Source organism: Cololabis saira, chromosome 3, assembly GCF_033807715.1.
Source record: "Cololabis saira isolate AMF1-May2022 chromosome 3, fColSai1.1, whole genome shotgun sequence".
Classification (NCBI taxonomy): Eukaryota; Metazoa; Chordata; class Actinopteri; order Beloniformes; family Belonidae; genus Cololabis; species Cololabis saira.
The window spans coordinates 52,631,341-52,650,544 of record NC_084589.1 but is presented as its reverse complement, the minus strand read 5'-3'; the positions used below and the strand labels follow the sequence as shown (position 1 = coordinate 52,650,544).

Sequence of the window (19,204 nt, the reverse complement as noted above, 5' to 3'; positions counted from 1 at the left end):
GCAGGAGACTGACGCGTGCGTGCGTGCGTGCGTGCGTGCGTGCGTGCGTGCGTGCGTGCGTGCGTGCGTGCGTGCGTGCGTGCGTGCGTGCGTGCGTGCGTGCGTGCGTGCGTGCGTGCGTGCGTGCGTGCGTGCGTGCGTGCGTGCGTGCGCGTGTGTGTATATATATTCATGTGTGTGTGTGTGCAGGCAACACCAGTGTGGTGGTGGGAGAATTCAACACGACGACGCAGCAGCTCCGGGTCCAGAACAACCTGCTGAAGTTCCCGGGTATTTGATCCAATTAAATGTGTTTATGTTAATTAGCATCATAGCTTAGCAGAAGCTAAGTCGTCCAAGCTAAAATGGTGCTTGACCTAAAGTAGGCGTGTCGTAGCTGACCTAAAGTGGGCGTGTCCTAGTTGACCTAAAGTGGGCGTGTCCTAGTTGACCTAAAGTGGGCGTGTCCTAGCTGACCTAAAGTGGGCGTGTCATTGATGACCTAAAGTGGGCGTGTCCTAGCTGACCTAAAGTGGGCGTGTCTTAGCTGCCTAAAGTGGGCGTGTCCTAGTTGACCTAAAGTGGACGTGTCTTAGCTGACCTAAAGTGGGCGTGTCCTAGCTGACCTAAAGTGGGCGTGTCTTAGCTGCCTAAAGTGGGCGTGTCCTAGTTGACCTAAAGTGGGCGTGTCATTGATGACCTAAAGTGGGAGTGTTCTAGCTGCCCTAAAGTGGGCGTGTCCTAGCTGACCTAAAGTGGGCGTGTCTTAGCTGCCTAAAGTGGGCGTGTCCTAGCTGACCTAAAGTGGGCGTGTCTTAGCTGCCTAAAGTGGACGTGTCTTCGCTGATCTAAAGTGGGCGTGTCTTGATGACCTAAAGTCGGCGTGTCCTAGCTGACAAAGTGGGCGTGTCCTAGCTGTCCTAAAGTGGGCGTGTCTTAGCTGACCTAAAGTCGGCGTGTCCTAGCTGCCCTAAAGTCGGTGTGTCTTAGCTGATCTAAAGTGGGCGTGTCCTAGTTGCCCTAAAGTGGGCGTGTCTTAGCTGTCCTAAAGTGGGCGTGTCCTAGCTGTCCTAAAGTGGGCGTGTCTTAGCTGATCTAAAGTGGGCGTGTCCTTGATGACCTAAAGTGGGCGTGTCCTAGTTGCCCTAAAGTGGGCGTGTCTTAGCTGGTCTAAAGTGGGCGTGTCTTAGCTGGTCTAAAGTGGGCGTGTCCTAGTTGTCCTAAAGTGGGCGTGCCCTAGCTGACCTAAAGTGGGCGTGTCCTAGTTGGCCTAAAGTGGGCGTGTCCTAGCTGACCTAAAGTGGGCGTGTCCTAGTTGGCCTAAAGTGGGCGTGTCCTAGCTGACCTAAAGTGGGCGTGTCCTAGCTGGCCTAAAGTGGGCGTGTCCTAGCTGCCCCCCCCCCGGAAGAACTGAACCCTGCCCCCCCTGCAGGTCCAGGACCAGCCAGAGACCGGGTCCAGGTCCGGGTCCAGCGCCGCCACGTTAGCTTCCTGCTGTACGCCGTCGTGTCTTCGGCTGCCGTGGCAACGATCTTCATCACGCTGGGCCTCCTCGTCTTCATCATCCTCCACCGCAAGATCTGGTGGGTCCAGCTAGACCCTGTAGAACCCTAGACCCCCTAGACCCCCTAGACCCCTTAGACCCCTGCTGGTCCCTCTAGACCCCCTAGACACTCTAGACCCCATAGGTCCCCCCAGAGCCGTCCCCCTGAGGTGCTGGTCTGTCTGCCCCCAGGTCCCTGGCCGCCGGTCCCGCCGGACCAGCAGGACCCCCCAGACCCCCCAGATCCACCGGCCCCCCCTCCCAGGACCTGCTGCTCCTGCTGGCCGTCCTGCTCTCCGTCTCCTCGGTCCTGGTCTCTGGTCTGGACGGATCCTCGGTACCGGACTGGATCCAGGAGATCTGCTGTTCTGTGAGTTCTAAGTTCTGTCAGGAAGGTTGTAGTGAGGACCCACATTCAGAGCAAAAACAATGATTTATTTGTAAAAACAAAACCAAAAGCGTTGCAGTGCAGGATACAAAAATCAGAACGTGAACGTGAACTACAAAACCTTGACTTGGAAAACAGGGAGGAACAAACGGTCCGGACCAGCAGGGAAAGACAAGAGCAGATATACACGAGGGTTAACGAGACACATGTGACGACGGGAAACAGGAAACCAGAACTGAAACACAAAGACACTCGCTGCGTCCGAAATCCCGTACTAAACAGTATAAACTCAAAAAGTACACTTTAGTTCAGCACACTTTTGAGTAATTATCAGTAGTCTGCATTAATTTGGACGTACTACTCAGAGCCACACGGCACACATGTTACCATGGTTACAGCAGCACTTCCTGCCGTTGGGAGGGGGGAGTTGTTACCATGGTAACAGCAGCACTTCCTGCCATTGGGAGGGGGGAGTTGTTACCATGGTAACAGCAGCACTTCCTGCCGTTGGGAGGGGGGAGTTGTTACCATGGTAACAGCAGCACTTCCTGCCGTTGGGAGGGGGAGTTGTTACCATGGTAACAGCAGCACTTCCTGCCATTGGGAGGGGGGAGTTGTTACCATGGTAACAGCAGCACTTCCTGCCGTTGGGAGGGGGAGTTGTTACCATGGTAACAGCAGCACTTCCTGCCGTTGGGAGGGGGAGTTGTTACCATGGTAACAGCAGCACTTCCTGCCATTGGGAGGGGGGAGTTGTTACCATGGTAACAGCAGCACTTCCTGCCGTTGGGAGGGGGGTTGTTACCATGGTAACAGCAGCACTTCCAGCACTTGTTTTTGCTGCTCATTAGGGAGGAAGTGTGGGATTTCGGACGCAGCCTCAGGCTTCAAAATAAAACAGGAAGTGAAAAACCATGACAGAAGCTATATTTGAGACTAACTATTATAGTCTTGTTCTATAGCTGCAACTATGACTACTGACTCTAACACACTAGAGTTTACACTACCTAGAGATTTACTGACACTAACTAGTGTAACTAGTGTTCTGGTTCTGGTTCTGGTCCTGCAGGTCCGGCTCTGGTTCCTCTCCCTGGGTCACTCCGTGGGCTTGGCGGTTCTGTTCACCAGAACCTGGAGGATCTACTCCCTCTTTACCGTCCAGCAGAAGGTCTGGTTCTGGTTCTGGACTCGCCCCCCCTGACCTGGTCCAGGTCAAGGTCCTGGACTCGGACTCTGACCAGTTCTGGTTCTGGTTCTGTCTCTCCTGCAGGAGACCCGTCTGCAGCGGGCCGGTCGGATCCAGGTCTGGTTCTTCCTGCTGGAGGTTCTGGTTCTGACCTGCTGGCAGGTCCTGGACCCCCTAAGACGGGTTCAGGTCCAGCACCGGCCCCAGGTGAGGAGGTGGGGGAGAGAGGGGGGGCGCAGGGGCTGATGGGTAATGTAGTATTATAGCTAGTTAATACCGCTGCCTCAGCTAGCTAATAGTACTGCCTGATGAATGAATGAATGAATGAATGAATGAATGAATGAATGATTAGATGAATGAATGAATCAATGAACGAATGATTAAATGAATGAATGATTAAATGAATCAATGAACGAATGAATGATTGATTGAATGAATGAATGATTGAATGAATGAATGATTGAATTAATGAATGAATGAAAGAATGATTAAATGAATGAATGAATGATTGAATTAATGAATGAATGAAATAATGATTAAATGAATGAATTAATTAATTAATGTTTCAATGAATGAATGATTGATTGAATGAATGATTAAATGAATGAATGAATGAATGAATGATTAAATGAATGAACGAATGAACGATTGAATGAATGAATGAATGAATGAATGAACGAATGAATGAATGAATGAATGATTAAATGAATGAATGAATGATTGAATGAATGAATGAATGATTAAATGAATGAATGAATGATTGAATTAATGAATGAATGAAATAATGATTAAATGAATGAATTAATTAATTAATGTTTCAATGAATGATTAAATGAATGAACGAATGAACGATTGAATGAATGAATGAATGAATGAACGAATGAATGATTGAACGAATGAATGAATGAATGATTAAATGAATGAATGAATGATTAAATGAATGAATGAATGATTAAATGAATGAATGAATGATTGATTGAATGTATGATTGAATTATTCAATGAATGCATGAATTAATTAATTAATTAATTAATTAATTAATGATTGAATGAATGAATGATTAAATGAATGAATGAATGAATGATTGAATGAATGAATGAATGAACGAATGAACGAACGATTGAACGAATGAATCAATGATTGAATGAATGAACGAACGAACGAACGAACGAACGAACGAACGAACGAACGAACGAACGAACGAACGAACGAACGAACGAACGAACGAACGAACGAACGAACGAACGAACGAACGAACGAACGAACGAACGAACGAACGAACGAACGAACGAACGAACGAACGATTGAACGAATGAATGAATGAATGATTAAATGAATGAATGAATGATTAAATGAATGAATGAATGATTAAATGAATGAATGAATGATTGATTGAATGAATGAACGAACGAATGCATGAATGAACGAATGAATCAATGAATGAATGAATGAATGAATGAATGAATAAATGAATGAATGAACGATTGAACGAATGAATTATTGATTGATTGATTGATTGATTGAATGAATGTATGAATGAATTATTCAATAAATGCTTGAATTAATGAATTAATGAATGAATGAATGAATGATTAAATGAATGAATGAATGAATAATTGAATGAATGAATGAACGATTGAATGAATGAACGAACGATTGAACGAATGATTGAATGAATGAATGAATGAATGAATGAAAGAATGATTAAATGAATGAATGAATTATTCAATGAATTATTCAATGAATGAATGCATGAATGAATGAATGAATGAACGATTGAACGAATGATTGGATGAATGAATGAAAGAATGATTAAATGAATGAATGAATTATTCAATGAATTATTCAATGAATGAATGCATGAATGAACGATTGAACGAATGAACGATTGAACGAATGAATCAATGATTGAATGAATGAATTAATGAATGATTAAATGAATGAATGAATGAACGAATGCATGAATGAACGATTCAACGAATGAACGAATGAATCAATGAATGAATCAATGAATGAATGAATGAACGAATGAACGATTGAACGAATGAATGATTGAATGAATTAATGATTGATTGAATGAATGAATGAATGTATGAATGAATTATTCAATGAATTAATGAATGAATGATTAAATGAATGAATGAATGAATGAATGAACAAATGAACGAATGAACGAACGATTGAACGAATGAATGAATGAACGAACGAACGAACGAACGAACGAACGAACGAACGAACGAACGAACGAACGAACGAACGAACGAACGAACGAACGAACGAACGAACGAACGAACGAACGAACGAACGAACGAACGAACGAACGAACGAACGAACGAACGAACGAACGATTGAACGAATGAACGATTGAACGAATGAACGATTGATTGAATCAATGAATGAATCAATGAATGAATCAATGATTGAATCAATGATTGAATGAATGAATGAATTAATGAATGATTAAATGAATGAATGATTAAATGAATGAATGAATGATTGAATTAATGAATGAATGAGAGAATGATTAAATGAATGAATGAATTAATTAATGTTTCAATGAATGAATGATTGATTGAATGAATGATTAAATGAATGAATGAATGAATGATTAAATGATTGAATGAATGAATGATTAAATGAATGAATGAATGATTAAATGAATGAACGAATGAACGATTGATTGATTGAATGTATGATTGAATTATTCAATGAATGAATGAATGCATGAATGAATGAATGAATGAATGAATGAACGAATGAACGAATGAACGATTGAACGAATGAACGAACGAACGATTGAACGAATGAATGAATGAATGAATGATTAAATGAATGAATGAATGATTAAATGAATGAATGAATGATTAAATGAATGAATGAATGAATGAATGATTGATTGAAGGAATGAACGAACGAATGCATGAATGAACGAATGAATCAATGAATGAATCAATGAATGAATGGATGAATGAATGAATGAATGAATGAATGAATGAATGAATGAATAAATGAATGAATGAACGATTGAACGAATGAATTATTGATTGATTGATTGATTGATTGAATGAATGTATGAATGAATTATTCAATGAATGCTTGAATTAATGAATTAATGAATGAATGATTGAATGAATGAATGATTAAATGAATGAATGAATGAATGAATGAATAATTGAATGAATGAATGAACGATTGAATGAATGAACGAACGATTGAACGAATGATTGAATGAATGAATGAATGAAAGAATGATTAAATGAATGAATTAATTATTCAATGAATTATTCAATGAATGAATGCATGAATGAATGAATGAATGAATGAATGAATGAATGAATGAATGAATGAATGAATGAACGATTGAACGAATGATTGAATGAAAGAATGATTAAATGAATGAATGAATTATTCAATGAATTATTCAATGAATGAATGCATGAATGAATGAATGAACGAACGAATGAACGATTGAACGAATGAACGATTGAACGAATGAATCAATGATTGAATGAATGAATGAATGATTAAATGAATGAATGAATGAACGAATGCATGAATGAACGATTCAACGAATGAACAAATGAATCAATGAATGAATCAATGAATGAATGAATGAACGATTGAACGAATGAATGATTGAATGAATTAATGATTGATTGAATGAATGAATGTATGAATGAATTATTCAATGAATTAATGAATGAATGATTAAATGAATGAATGAATGAATGAATGAATGAATGAATGAATGAATGAATGAATGAACAAATGAACGAATGAACGAATGAACGAACGATTGAACGAATGAATGAATGAATGAATGAATGAACGAACGATTGAATGAATGAACGAATGATTGAATGAATGAATGAGAGAATGATTAAATGAATGATTGAATGAATTAATGAATGAATCAATGAATGAATAAATGAATGTATGAATGCATGAATTAATGAATTAATGAATGATTGAATGAATGATTGAATTAATTAATGATTAAATGAATGAATGAATGATTAAATGAATGAATGAATTAATGAATGAATGATTGAATGAATGAATGATTGAACGAATGAACGAACGATTGAACGAATGAACGAATGATTGAATGAAGGAATGAAATAATGATTTAATGAAAGAATGAATGAATGAATGATTGATTGATTGATTGATTGATCGAATGAATGAATGTTTGTTTGTTTGTTTGTTTGTTTGTTTGATTGATTGATTGAATGAATGAATGAATGAATGAATGAACGATTGAACGAATGAACGAATGCACAAATGCACGAATGAACGAATGAACGATTGAATCAATGAATCAATGAATGAATGAATGAACGAATGAACGATTGAACGAATGAACGATTGAACAAATGAACGAATGAACAATTGAACGAACGAACGGATGATTGAAAGAATGAATTATTCAATGAATGAATTATTCAATGAATGAATGAATGAATGATTTAATGAATGAATTAATGAATGATTAAATGAATGAATGAATGATTAAATGAATGAATGATTGAATGAATGAATGAAATAATGAATGAATGAATGAACGAACGAATGAATCAATGAATCAATGGTTGAATGAATGAATGAATGAATGAATGAATGAATGATTGAACGAATGAACAAATGAATGAATCAATGATTGAATGAATGAATGAACGATTGAACGAATGAACGAATGATTGAATGAATTAATGAATGAAATAATGGTTAAATGAATGAATGAATGCATGAATTAATTAATGAATGAATTATTGAATGAATGAATGATTAAATTAATGAACGAACGAACGAACGACTCAATGATTGAATGAATGAATGAATGAATGAATGAACGAATGAACGAATGCACGAATGCACGAATGAACGATTGAACGAATGAACGATTGATTGAATGAATGAATGAATCAATGATTGAATCAATGATTGAATAAATGAATGTATGAATGCATGAATTAATGAATGATTGAATGAATGATTGAATTAATGAATGATTAAATGAATGAATGATTGAATGAATGATTGATTGATCGAATGAATGAATGAATGTATGAATGCATGAATTAATGAATTATTGAATGAATGATTGAATTAATGAATGATTAAATGAATGAATGAATGAATGATTAAATGAATGAATGAATGAATGAATGAATGAATGAATGAATGAACGATTGAACGAATGAACGAACGATTGAACGAATGAATCAATGATTGAATGAATGAATGAACGAACGATTGAACGAATGAACGAATGATTGAATGAAGGAATGAAATAATGATTTAATGAAAGAATGAATGATTGATTGATTGATTGATTGATTGATTGATCGATCGATCGATCGATCGAATGTTTGTTTGTTTGTTTGTTTGTTTGTTTGTTTGTTTGTTTGTTTGTTTGTTTGTTTGTTTGTTTGTTTGATTGAATGAATGAATGAATGAATGAATGAATGAATGAATGAATGAACGATTGAACGAATGAACGAATGCACAAATGCACGAATGAACGAATGAACGATTGAATCAATGAATCAATGAATGAATGAATTAACGAATGAACGAATGAACGATTGAACGAATGAACGATTGAACAAATGAACGAATGAACGGATGATTGAATGAATGAATTATTCAATGAATGAATGAATGAATGAATGAATTATTCAATGAATGAATGAATGAATGATTTAATGAATGAATTAATGAATGATTAAATGAATGAATGAATGAATGAATGAAATAATGAATGAATGAACGAACGAATGAATCAATGAATCAATGGTTGAATGAATGAATGAATGATTGAACGAATGAACGAATGAACAAATGAATGAATCAATGATTGAATGAATGAATGAACGATTGAACGAATGAACGAATGATTGAATGAATTAATGAATGAAATAATGGTTAAATGAATGAATGAATGAATGAATGAATGAACGATTGAACGAATCAACGATTGAACGATTGGACGAATGAACAAATGATTGAATGAATGAATGAATGAATGAATTATTCAATGAATGAATGATTTAATGAATGAATTAATGAATGAACGAACGATTGAACGAATGAACGAATGAACGATTGAACGAATGAACGGATGATTGAATGAATGAATTATTCAATGAATGAAGGAATGAATGAATGAATGAATGAATGAATTATTCAATGAATGAATGAATGAATGATTTAATGAATGAATTAATGAATGATTAAATGAATGAATGATTGAATGAATGAATGAAATAATGAATGAACGAACGAATGAATCAATGAATCAATGGTTGAATGAATGAATGAATGAATGAATGAATGAATGATTGAACGAATGAACGAATGAACAAATGAATGAATCAATGATTGAATGAATGAATGAACGATTGAACGAATGGACGAATGATTGAATGAATTAATGAATGAAATAATGGTTAAATGAATGAATGAATGAATGAATGAATGAATGAACGAACGATTGAACGAATCAACGATTGAACGATTGGACGAATGAACAAATTATTGAATGAATGAATGAATGAATGAATGAATGAATTATTCAATGAATGAATGATTTAATGAATGAATTAATGAATGATTAAATGAATGAATGATTAAATGAATGAATGAATGAACGATTGAACGAATGAATGAATGAATCAATGATTGAATGAATGAATGAACGATTGAACGAATGAACGAATGATTGAATGAATTAATGAATGAAATAATGGTTAAATGAATGAGTGAGTGAATGAATGAATGAATGAATGAATGAATGAATGAATGAATGAATGAATGAATGAATGAATGAATGAACGAACGCACAAATGCACGAATGAACGAATGAATCAATGAATGAATCAATGATTGAATGAATGAACGGATGATTGAATGAATGAATGATTGAATGAATGAATTAATTATTCAATGAATGAATGAATGATTTAATGAATGAATTAATGAATGATTAAATGAATGAATGATTAAATGAATGAATGAACGAATGAACGATTGAACGAATGAATGTATGAATTATTCAATGAATGAATGCATGAATTAATGAATGAATGAATGAATTATTGAATGAATGAATGATTAAATTAATGAACGAACGAACGAACGACTCAATGATTGATTGAATGAATGAATGAACGAATGAACGATTTGACGAATGAATGAATTAATGAATGGTTAAATGAATGAATGAACGATTGAACGATTGAACGAATGAATGTATGAATGAATTATTCAATGAATGAATGCATGAATTAATGAATGAATGAATGAATGAATGAATGAATGAACGATTGAACGAATGCACGAATGAATGAATGAATGAATCAATGATTGAACGAATGAACGAATGATTGAATGAATGAATGAATGATTGAATTAATGAATTATTCAATGAATGAATGAATGATTTAATGAATGAATGATTAAATGATTTAATGAATGAATGAATGAATGAATGAACAATTGAACGAATGAACGAATGCACGAATGAACGATTGAACGAATGAACGAATGAATCAATGAATGAATCAATGATTGAATTAATGAATGAATTAATTGACTGACTGAATGAATGAATGAATGAATGAATGAATGAATGAACGAATCAACGATTGGACGAATGAACAAATGATTGAATGAATGAATGATTGAATTAATGAATTATTCAATGAATGAATGAATGAATGATTTAATGAATGAATGATTAAATGATTTAATGAATGAATGAATGAACGAATGAACAATTGAACGAATGAACGAATGAACAAATGCACGAATGAACGAATGAACGATTGAACGAATGAACGAATGAATCAATGAATGAATGAATGAATGAATGAATGAATGAATGAATGAATGAATGAACGATTGAACGAATGCACAAATGCACGAATGAACGATTGAATCAATGAATGAATGAATGAATCAATGAATGAATCAATGATTGAATGAATGAATTAACGAATGAACGAATGAACGATTGAACGAATGAACGATTGAACAAATGAACGAATGAACGATTGAACGAATGAACGAATGAACGAATGAACGGATGATTGAATGAATGAATGATTGAATGAATGAATTAATTAATTATTCAATGAATGAATGAATGATTTAATGAATGAATTAATGAATGAATGATTAAATGAATGAATGAATGATTAAATGAATGAATGATTGAATGAATGAATGAAATAATGAATGAATGAAATAATGAATGAATGAATGAATGAATGAATGAATGAATGAATGAATGAACGAATCAATGAATGAATGGTTGAATGAATGAATGAACGAACAAATGAACGATTAAACGATTGAACGAATGAACGAATGAACGATTGAACGATTGAACGAATGAACGGATGATTGAATGAATGAATGAATCAATTAATGAATCAATGATTGAATGAATGAATTAACGAATGAACGAATGAACGATTGAACGATTGAACGAATGAATGTATGAATGAATTATTCAATGAATGCATGAATTAATGAATGAATGAATGAATGATTGAATGAATGAATGATTAAATTAATGAACGAACGAACGAATCAATGATTGAATGAATGAATGAATGAATGAATGAATGAATGAATGAATGAATGAATGAATGAACGAACGATTTGACGAATGAATGAATTAATGAATGATTAAATGAATGAATGAATGAATGAATGAACGAATGCACGAATGAATGAACGAATGATTGAATGAATGATTGAATTAATGAATTATTCAATGAATGAATGATTTAATGAATGAATGATTAAATGATTTAATGAATGAATGAATGAATGAATGAATGAATGAACGAATGAACAATTGAACGATTGAACGAATGAACGAAAGAATCAATGAATGAATGATTTAATGAATGAATGATTAAATGATTTAATCAATGATTGAATGAATGAATGAATGAACGAATGAATGAATTGACTGAATGAATGAATGAATGAATGAATCAACGATTGGACGAATGAACAAATGATTGAATGAATGAATGAATGAATGATTAAATGAATGAATGAACGAATCAATGAATGAATCATGATTGAATGAATGAATGAATGAATGAATGAATGAATGAATGATTAAATGAATGAATGAATGAATTAATGAATGAATGAACGAATCAATGAATGAATCAATGATTGAATGAATGAATGAATGAATGAATGAACGAATGATTGAATTAATGAATGAATGATTCAATGAACGAACGAACGAACAAATGAATCAATGAATCAATGAATGAATGAATGAATGAATGAATGAATGAATGAATGAACGATTTAACGAATGAATGAACGAATGAATTAATGAATGAATGAATGAATGATTAAATGAATGAATGATTAAATGAATGAATGAACGAATGAACGAATGCACAAATGAATGATTGAATGAATGAATGAATCAATGATTGAATGAATGAATGATTGAATTAATGAATTATTCAATGAATGAATGAATGATTTAATGAATGAATGATTAAATGAATGAACGAATGAACGAATGAACGATTGAACGAATGAATGAATGCACGATTGAACGAATGAATCAATGAATTAATCAATGATTGAATGAATGAATGAATGAATGAACGAATGCACGAATGAACGATTGAACGAATTAACGAATGAATCAATGAATGAGTCAATGATTGAATGAATGAATGAACGAATGAACGATTGAACAAATGATTGAATGAATGAATGAATGAATGAATGAATTAATGAATGAATTAATGAATGAATAAATGAATGAATGAATGAATGATTAAATGAATGAATGAATGAACGAACGAATCAATGAATGAATCAATGATTGAATGAATGAATGAAAAAATGAACGAATGAACGAATGAACGATTGAACGAAGGAACGAATTAACGAATGATTGAATGAATGAATGATTAAATGAATGAATGAATGAATGAATGAATGAATGAATGATTGAATGAATGAATGAATGAATGAATGAATGAATGAATGAATGAACGATTGAAGAAATCAATGAATGAATGAATGATTAAATGAATGAATGAATAAATGAATGAATGAATTATTCAATGAATGAATGAATGATTAAATGAATGAACGAATCAATGAATGAATCAATGAATGAATCAATGAATGAATGAATGAATGATTAAATGAATGAATGAATGAATGAATGAATGAACGATTGAACGAATGCACGAATGAATGAATGAATGAATGAATGAATGATTAAATGAATAAATGAATGAATGAACGAATGCACAAATGCACGAATGAATGATTGAATGAATGAATGAATCAATGATTGAATGAATGAACGAATGAACGATTGAACGAATGATTGAATGAATGAATGATTGAATTAATGAATTATTCAATGAATGAATGAATGATTTAATGAATGATTAAATGATTTAATGAATGAATGAATGAATGAATGAATGAATGAATGAATGAATGAACGAACGATTGAACGAATGAACGATTGAACGAATGAACGAATGAATCAATGAATCAATGAATCAATGAATGAATGAATGAATGAATGAATGAATGAACGATTGAACGAATGAACGAATGCACGAATGAACGATTGAACGAATGAATCAATGAATGAATCAATGATTGAATGAATGAATGAACGTTGAACGATTGAACGATTGAACGAATGAACAAATGATTGAATGAATGAATGAATTATTCAATGAATGAATGAATGATTAAATGAATGAATGAATGAATGAAAAAATGAACGAATGAACGATTGAACGAAGGAACGAATGATTGAAAGAATGAATGAATGAATGAATGAATGATTGAATGAATTAATGAATGAATGAACGATTGAAGAAATCAATGAATGAATGAATGATTGAATGATTAAATGAATTAATGAATAAATGAATGAATGAATGAATGAACGATTGAATGAATCAATTAATGAATCAATGATTGAATGAATGAATGAATGAATGAATGAATGAATGAATGAATGAATGAATGAATGAATGAATAGGGGCGGGGGGATCCCGGCACAGTACCCCAAGTGAGCACCGCGGCCAGTGGTGCGGCTCTCAAACCTGTTGACTGTGTTGGGGGGGCTGATAAGAGGGGGGGCCAAGGAAGGTGTTGAGTTGAGGGAGGTGGTTATCAGCAAGTGTGTGTGTAGCGGTAAGTCTGTGAACTTCACTCAGAGCTGCTCTCAGCCAATGTCCTTGATGTTATCAGACGGCCCGGTCAGTTCTGAAACAGGTCCACAGATGTTCCTGAGAGGGGAGGGCTAGTGGGGGCAGAGTCACCTTGTTTACATTCCACCAGAGAGATTGTGACTAGAGCGATCGGCCAAACCGCTCTGTCAAGGCCAGATTATAGAATCAACAATAAAGAACAGACAGACTCAGTAATTTTCTGTCTGCCTTCAGTCTCTGGTTCATCAATGGCGACTCCAAACAGAAGAATTTGTGATCAATTCCCGCCAAGCCGAGCTTCCAACTTCTCCAAGCTCTTCTCCATCTTGCCAATGAGCTCAAAGACGCCGCCAGCCTGCGATTCTGTTCAAGAATCACATCCAGCTTGTGGTTTTGCTCTCCCAGCGTTAAAGTCTGAGTGTTGATGCCTTGCTTATCCCCTCAGCCACGTCCGGCAGCTCTGAAAGAGCCAGAACAGCTGTCGACCACTTACGCGTTTGTCGGTAGACCAGGAATCCCCCTCCTCCGATCAGGAGAAATCCTGCTATCATAAATCCAATTATAAAGGCATCTTCAACGTCCTCGACAGACAGTATCGCCAAACACAAAGGTTTCCAATGTTTCCAGGAATCCATGTGTATCCAGCAAAAAATGTCCCATGGGGGCAGGAGGGCTCCCTTACCCCCTGACTTCTCGTCGCAAAGATTTGGTCAATTGTGCTGAGAGACCAGTTCATCAATTCCATGATTGTAGAGTTTTGGAGGAGTGAAAAGGAGAGACTCTGAAGACGAGACAGGACAAAAGCAGTAGCAGGGCAGATAGATAAGGGAGAGGAATTAAAAAGCGTCCGACTTCACCGAGAGCAGGAAGATGTTTCTAGCTAATAGCGCTGCCTGAGCTTGCTAATAGCGCTGCCTGAGCTAGCTAGTAGCGCTGCCTGAGCTAGCTTGCGTGTGTTCCAGGGCGACCCGGACCTGCTGATCCGGTTCTACTCCGACCAGTGCAGCAGCACCAGCCTGGACCTGTGGCTGACGGCCGTCTACGGATACCGAGCTCCGCTGCTGGTCAGACGCTAACGCTAATGCTAACTAGCCCTAACTAACCCTAACTAGCCCTAACTAATCCTAACTGGGCTGTTTCCTGGCCCTGAACATCCGGGTCAAACCCCTGACCCTAACTAACCCTAACTAACCCTAATCCTAGCTTACACTAACTAACCTTAACTAGCCTTAACTACCCCTAACTTGAACCCTGACTAACCCTAACTAGCCCTATAACCCTAACTAGCCCTAACTAGTTCTCTTCTCCAGGGTCTGGGCTGTTTCCTGGCCCTGAACATCCGGGTCAAATCCCCTGACCCTAACTAGCCCTAACTAACCCTAACTAGCCCTAACTAACCCTAACTTACCCTAACTAGCCCTAACCAGCCCTAACTAGTTCTCTTCTCCAGGGTCTGGGCTGTTTCCTGGCCCTGAACATCCGGGTCAAACCCCTGAGCTTCTCCATGTTAGCGGTGTCGGTGTCCAGCGTGTCGGGGGTGTCGGGGTCGCTGCTGATTACCCACAATCCCCCTCTTCACTTCCTCCTGAGCAGCTTCCTCATCCTCACCTGCAGCATCGTCATCCTGGGCTGCCTGTTCGGACCCCAGGTGAGTTCTGGAAGTTCTAGACTAAAATATAGATTACAACATAAAAACAGGATCCTAATCATGAGAGTTCAACGTAGATCTGGGAATGATCTGCATAAGCTGTGACAAGAACTGGTCCCCGTGCGTTTTTTCTTAAGTTTTTTCGTGCGTTTTTTCATACGTTTTTTCGTGCGTTTTTTCATACGTTTTTTTGTACGTTTTTTCATGCGTTTTTTCGTGCGTTCTTTCGTACGTTTTTTCGTACGTTTTTTCGTACGAAAAAACCTGCGCTTTTTTGTGCATGAAGGAGACTGAATACATGTATGAGCGTTGTTCGTGCGTTTTTTCGTGCGTTCTTTCTTACGTTTTTTCGTATGTTTTTTCGTGCGTTTCGTGCGGGGACTACGGTTGTCCTGGAGTCCCAGAACTGGTCCCTGTGGGACTACGGTTGTCCTGGAGTCCCAGAACTGGTCCCTGTGGGACTACGGTTGTCCTGGAGTCCCAGAACTGGTCCCTGTGGGACTCAACATTTCAACATTAATCTCAACATTTTGACTTTTTTCTCGACATTTAGATATTTTTCTTCGAAGTGCATAATGAAAAAAAATCTTCCTCCTCTAAAATATTATTTTTATTTTTCTCCTGCCTGACCCTCGCTGAAGTAAACATTATCTTTTACCTTCTTCAGAAAGCTATTAAAAAAACATCTTACTCTGTCTTAACCTTCAATGTCTTTATCTTTAATGTAATCCCGACCTTGTTGTCCATGTTCTCTTTTATGTTTATATTAGTGCTGGCCAACGATTAAAACTTTTAATCTTAATTAATCCATGATTTCTGTAATTAACTGTAATTAACTGCGATTAATCGCATATTAATTGCAAATTTATTCACACATTTTGTGCTGTTTTAAATTACCTCAAAGTATTTTTTTTTATGTTTTAATACTATTAACAACCTGAGAAAGGGCAAATATGCTGCTTTATGCCAATGTTTATTTAACTTGCCACAAAAAAAGCTTTTGACCTGAATGTAACATTCCTTCATAAATACTAACACAATGTAGTCCCAACTTTACACTTGGAAAGACTAACTTAAGATTCCTTGTGTTTTTAAGCAGCTCAATGTAAAACAATAAACCATATGCATTTATAAACATATGGAGGAAAATAAAAGGCTCAAAAAATATCCCATTCTCCTATGTGGGATTAAAACAGGGGGATACAAAAACTAAATTACAAACAAATAAAGTGCACATGTAAGGGGAGTAACTCAGCCGTTTCCTCACCTGAATCCTCAGCCATAAACTCGTGCGCCCGTCTGTGCGCGTGTGTGTGTGCGGGGGGGGGGGGGGCATTATTGAGTTTTATGTTTTATGTAAAGCGCTTTGCGTTGCATTTCTTATTTTGTAAGAAAAGCGCAAATGAAGTTTGATTTGATTTGACTGGTCCTTTTTTGGAAGCTGCTATCCAGCGTTGTCTGATTTTGACGAGGTGTGGCGGGGGGGGGATGAAGCGGAGCTCTCTGCTCGTGTGTTTGGCTGCAAGTGTATTGGAGACTCGACGTACTTCGGTGGTAATTCATTTCAAATCGATGGTACATGTAAATAACTCCAGTCTTGTCCAGCGAACCATCTGCATCTTTTTGAAAGTGAACTTGCTTTTCAAAAGTTACTTTTCATTCTCCATCTTTCAGTTCACCATACTTTTCCTCGAACTACGGGTGCCGTCCAGCGCCTGAAATGATATGCACCTTTTTTTTTTTTTTTTTTAAACGTGCGTTAAAAAATTGTCGGCGTTAAGAGAACGTTAAGTTAACGCATCGTTAACGAGTTAACTTGGAAAGCCCTAGTTTATATTGATTTTTTTTTTTATTTATGTTTTTGTTTTCTTGGTTTGGATGTCTCCAGGTGTCTTACGTGTTATCTAGCGGCGGCGAGACGCAGCAGCAGCTGGACCGACCAGACGAGGCCCCGGACGGGGAACCAGATGAGGAATCAGACGAGGTCCCGGACGGGCCCCGTCAGGACCAGCTGAGGAGGCTGAACGACCGGCTGAAGAGCCAGAGCCAGCAGGTGAGACCGGTTCAGACCGGTTCAGACCGAGGTCCGTGTTTCTGAGCTAACGCTAACGTCTCCTGCAGCTGGACGTGCAGATACACACCATCATGATGGAGCTAGCGGAGCTAGCGGAGCCGGAGCTCGGTCGACGCTTGACGGGAGACAAACGCGGTAAAGGTTCAGTTCTCACGTTTCCTCGGCCCGGACCAGGTTCTTGTTTGACCCGGTTTGTCTTCACCAGCAGCTGAACTTCGTTCCCTGGTTCTGACTCACGAGGCTCAGGTCAACAACGCGCCGAGCAGGAACTCCACGCCGAGCAGGAACTCCACGCCGAGCAGGAACTCCACGCCCGACAGCATCAACTCCCCCGACCAGTGAGTCTCTCCGCCCACGTCGGTTTATACCGTATTGTCCTGAATATAAGACAGAGTTTTATGCATTGAAATAAGACTGAAAAAGTGGGGGTCGTCTTACATTCGGGGTCTAGACGTTATGCCCATTTACAACGCTAGATGGAGCCAGATATCTTTAAAGCGAATGCTGAACTTAACTCCCCAGGACAAAGCAACCCCTGTCACGAAGAAGAGAAATAAAAAATAGTATAAGAAAGAAAAAAGAAAATAGGAGAAGAGATAACAGAAAGTGGAGAAACGTAGCGACAATCTGGAGAAAAGTGGGTGGAAGATCGGCAGGTGAACCGGCAGCTGAGGAGAAGTTATGATGCAAACTTCAAGATAATGGTTTAATGAGGCAAAATAACAGGCTTTTTCTCTCCAATATATTGTTATAATAATTTGTTTTAGATGTACTGTCATTATTTTCTGTATAACAATTGAATTTGGTTTTCAAAAAGTCTTTTTTCAAACTTGAGTCTTGAAAAAGAGGGTCGTCTTATATTCGGGCCATTACGATACAATTAAAGCTGCAGCAGCGATGAACGTGTGCAATTTTCACCAATTAAGGTCAAGGACTCAAAACCAAATCCAATGACACCACCCACATGTCTGTATCACAACCTGTTCAGAGGTTATAGCAGAAAATAGGAACTATCAACTATCAACCAATCAGAAGAAGGGGTGGGGCTAATTCAGGCCAATATCGACCAATCAGCTACTAGTATCACTTCCTGTGTAAACGTTGAAGTTTGACGCGGCACCACGGCCACGCCATTTCATGAAAACT

At 37.0% G+C, this 19,204-nt stretch overlaps 1 protein-coding gene across 1 annotated transcript; it reads left to right on the top strand.

The window, feature by feature from the left end:
* Window positions 1–344: 344 nt before the first annotated feature.
* Window positions 345–18,270, top strand: LOC133440786 (gamma-aminobutyric acid type B receptor subunit 2-like). Its single transcript, XM_061718106.1, has 9 exons — window positions 345–361; window positions 1,356–1,562; window positions 1,715–1,892; window positions 2,980–3,078; window positions 3,181–3,303; window positions 15,299–15,400; window positions 15,787–15,984; window positions 17,873–18,037; window positions 18,106–18,270. The coding sequence occupies exons 1-9, from the start codon at window positions 345–347 to the stop codon at window positions 18,268–18,270; spliced, it is 1,254 nt and encodes a 417-aa protein (XP_061574090.1).
* Window positions 18,271–19,204: the final 934 nt, after the last annotated feature.

Bases quoted from the DNA above. Each gene is read 5' to 3' on its own strand.
- LOC133440786 (XM_061718106.1), top strand. The intron at 3,079-3,180 runs GTCTGGTTCTGG...TCTCTCCTGCAG, and splicing joins TCTTTACCGTCCAGCAGAAG to GAGACCCGTCTGCAGCGGGC. The intron at 15,985-17,872 runs GTGAGTTCTGGA...GGATGTCTCCAG, and splicing joins GCTGCCTGTTCGGACCCCAG to GTGTCTTACGTGTTATCTAG.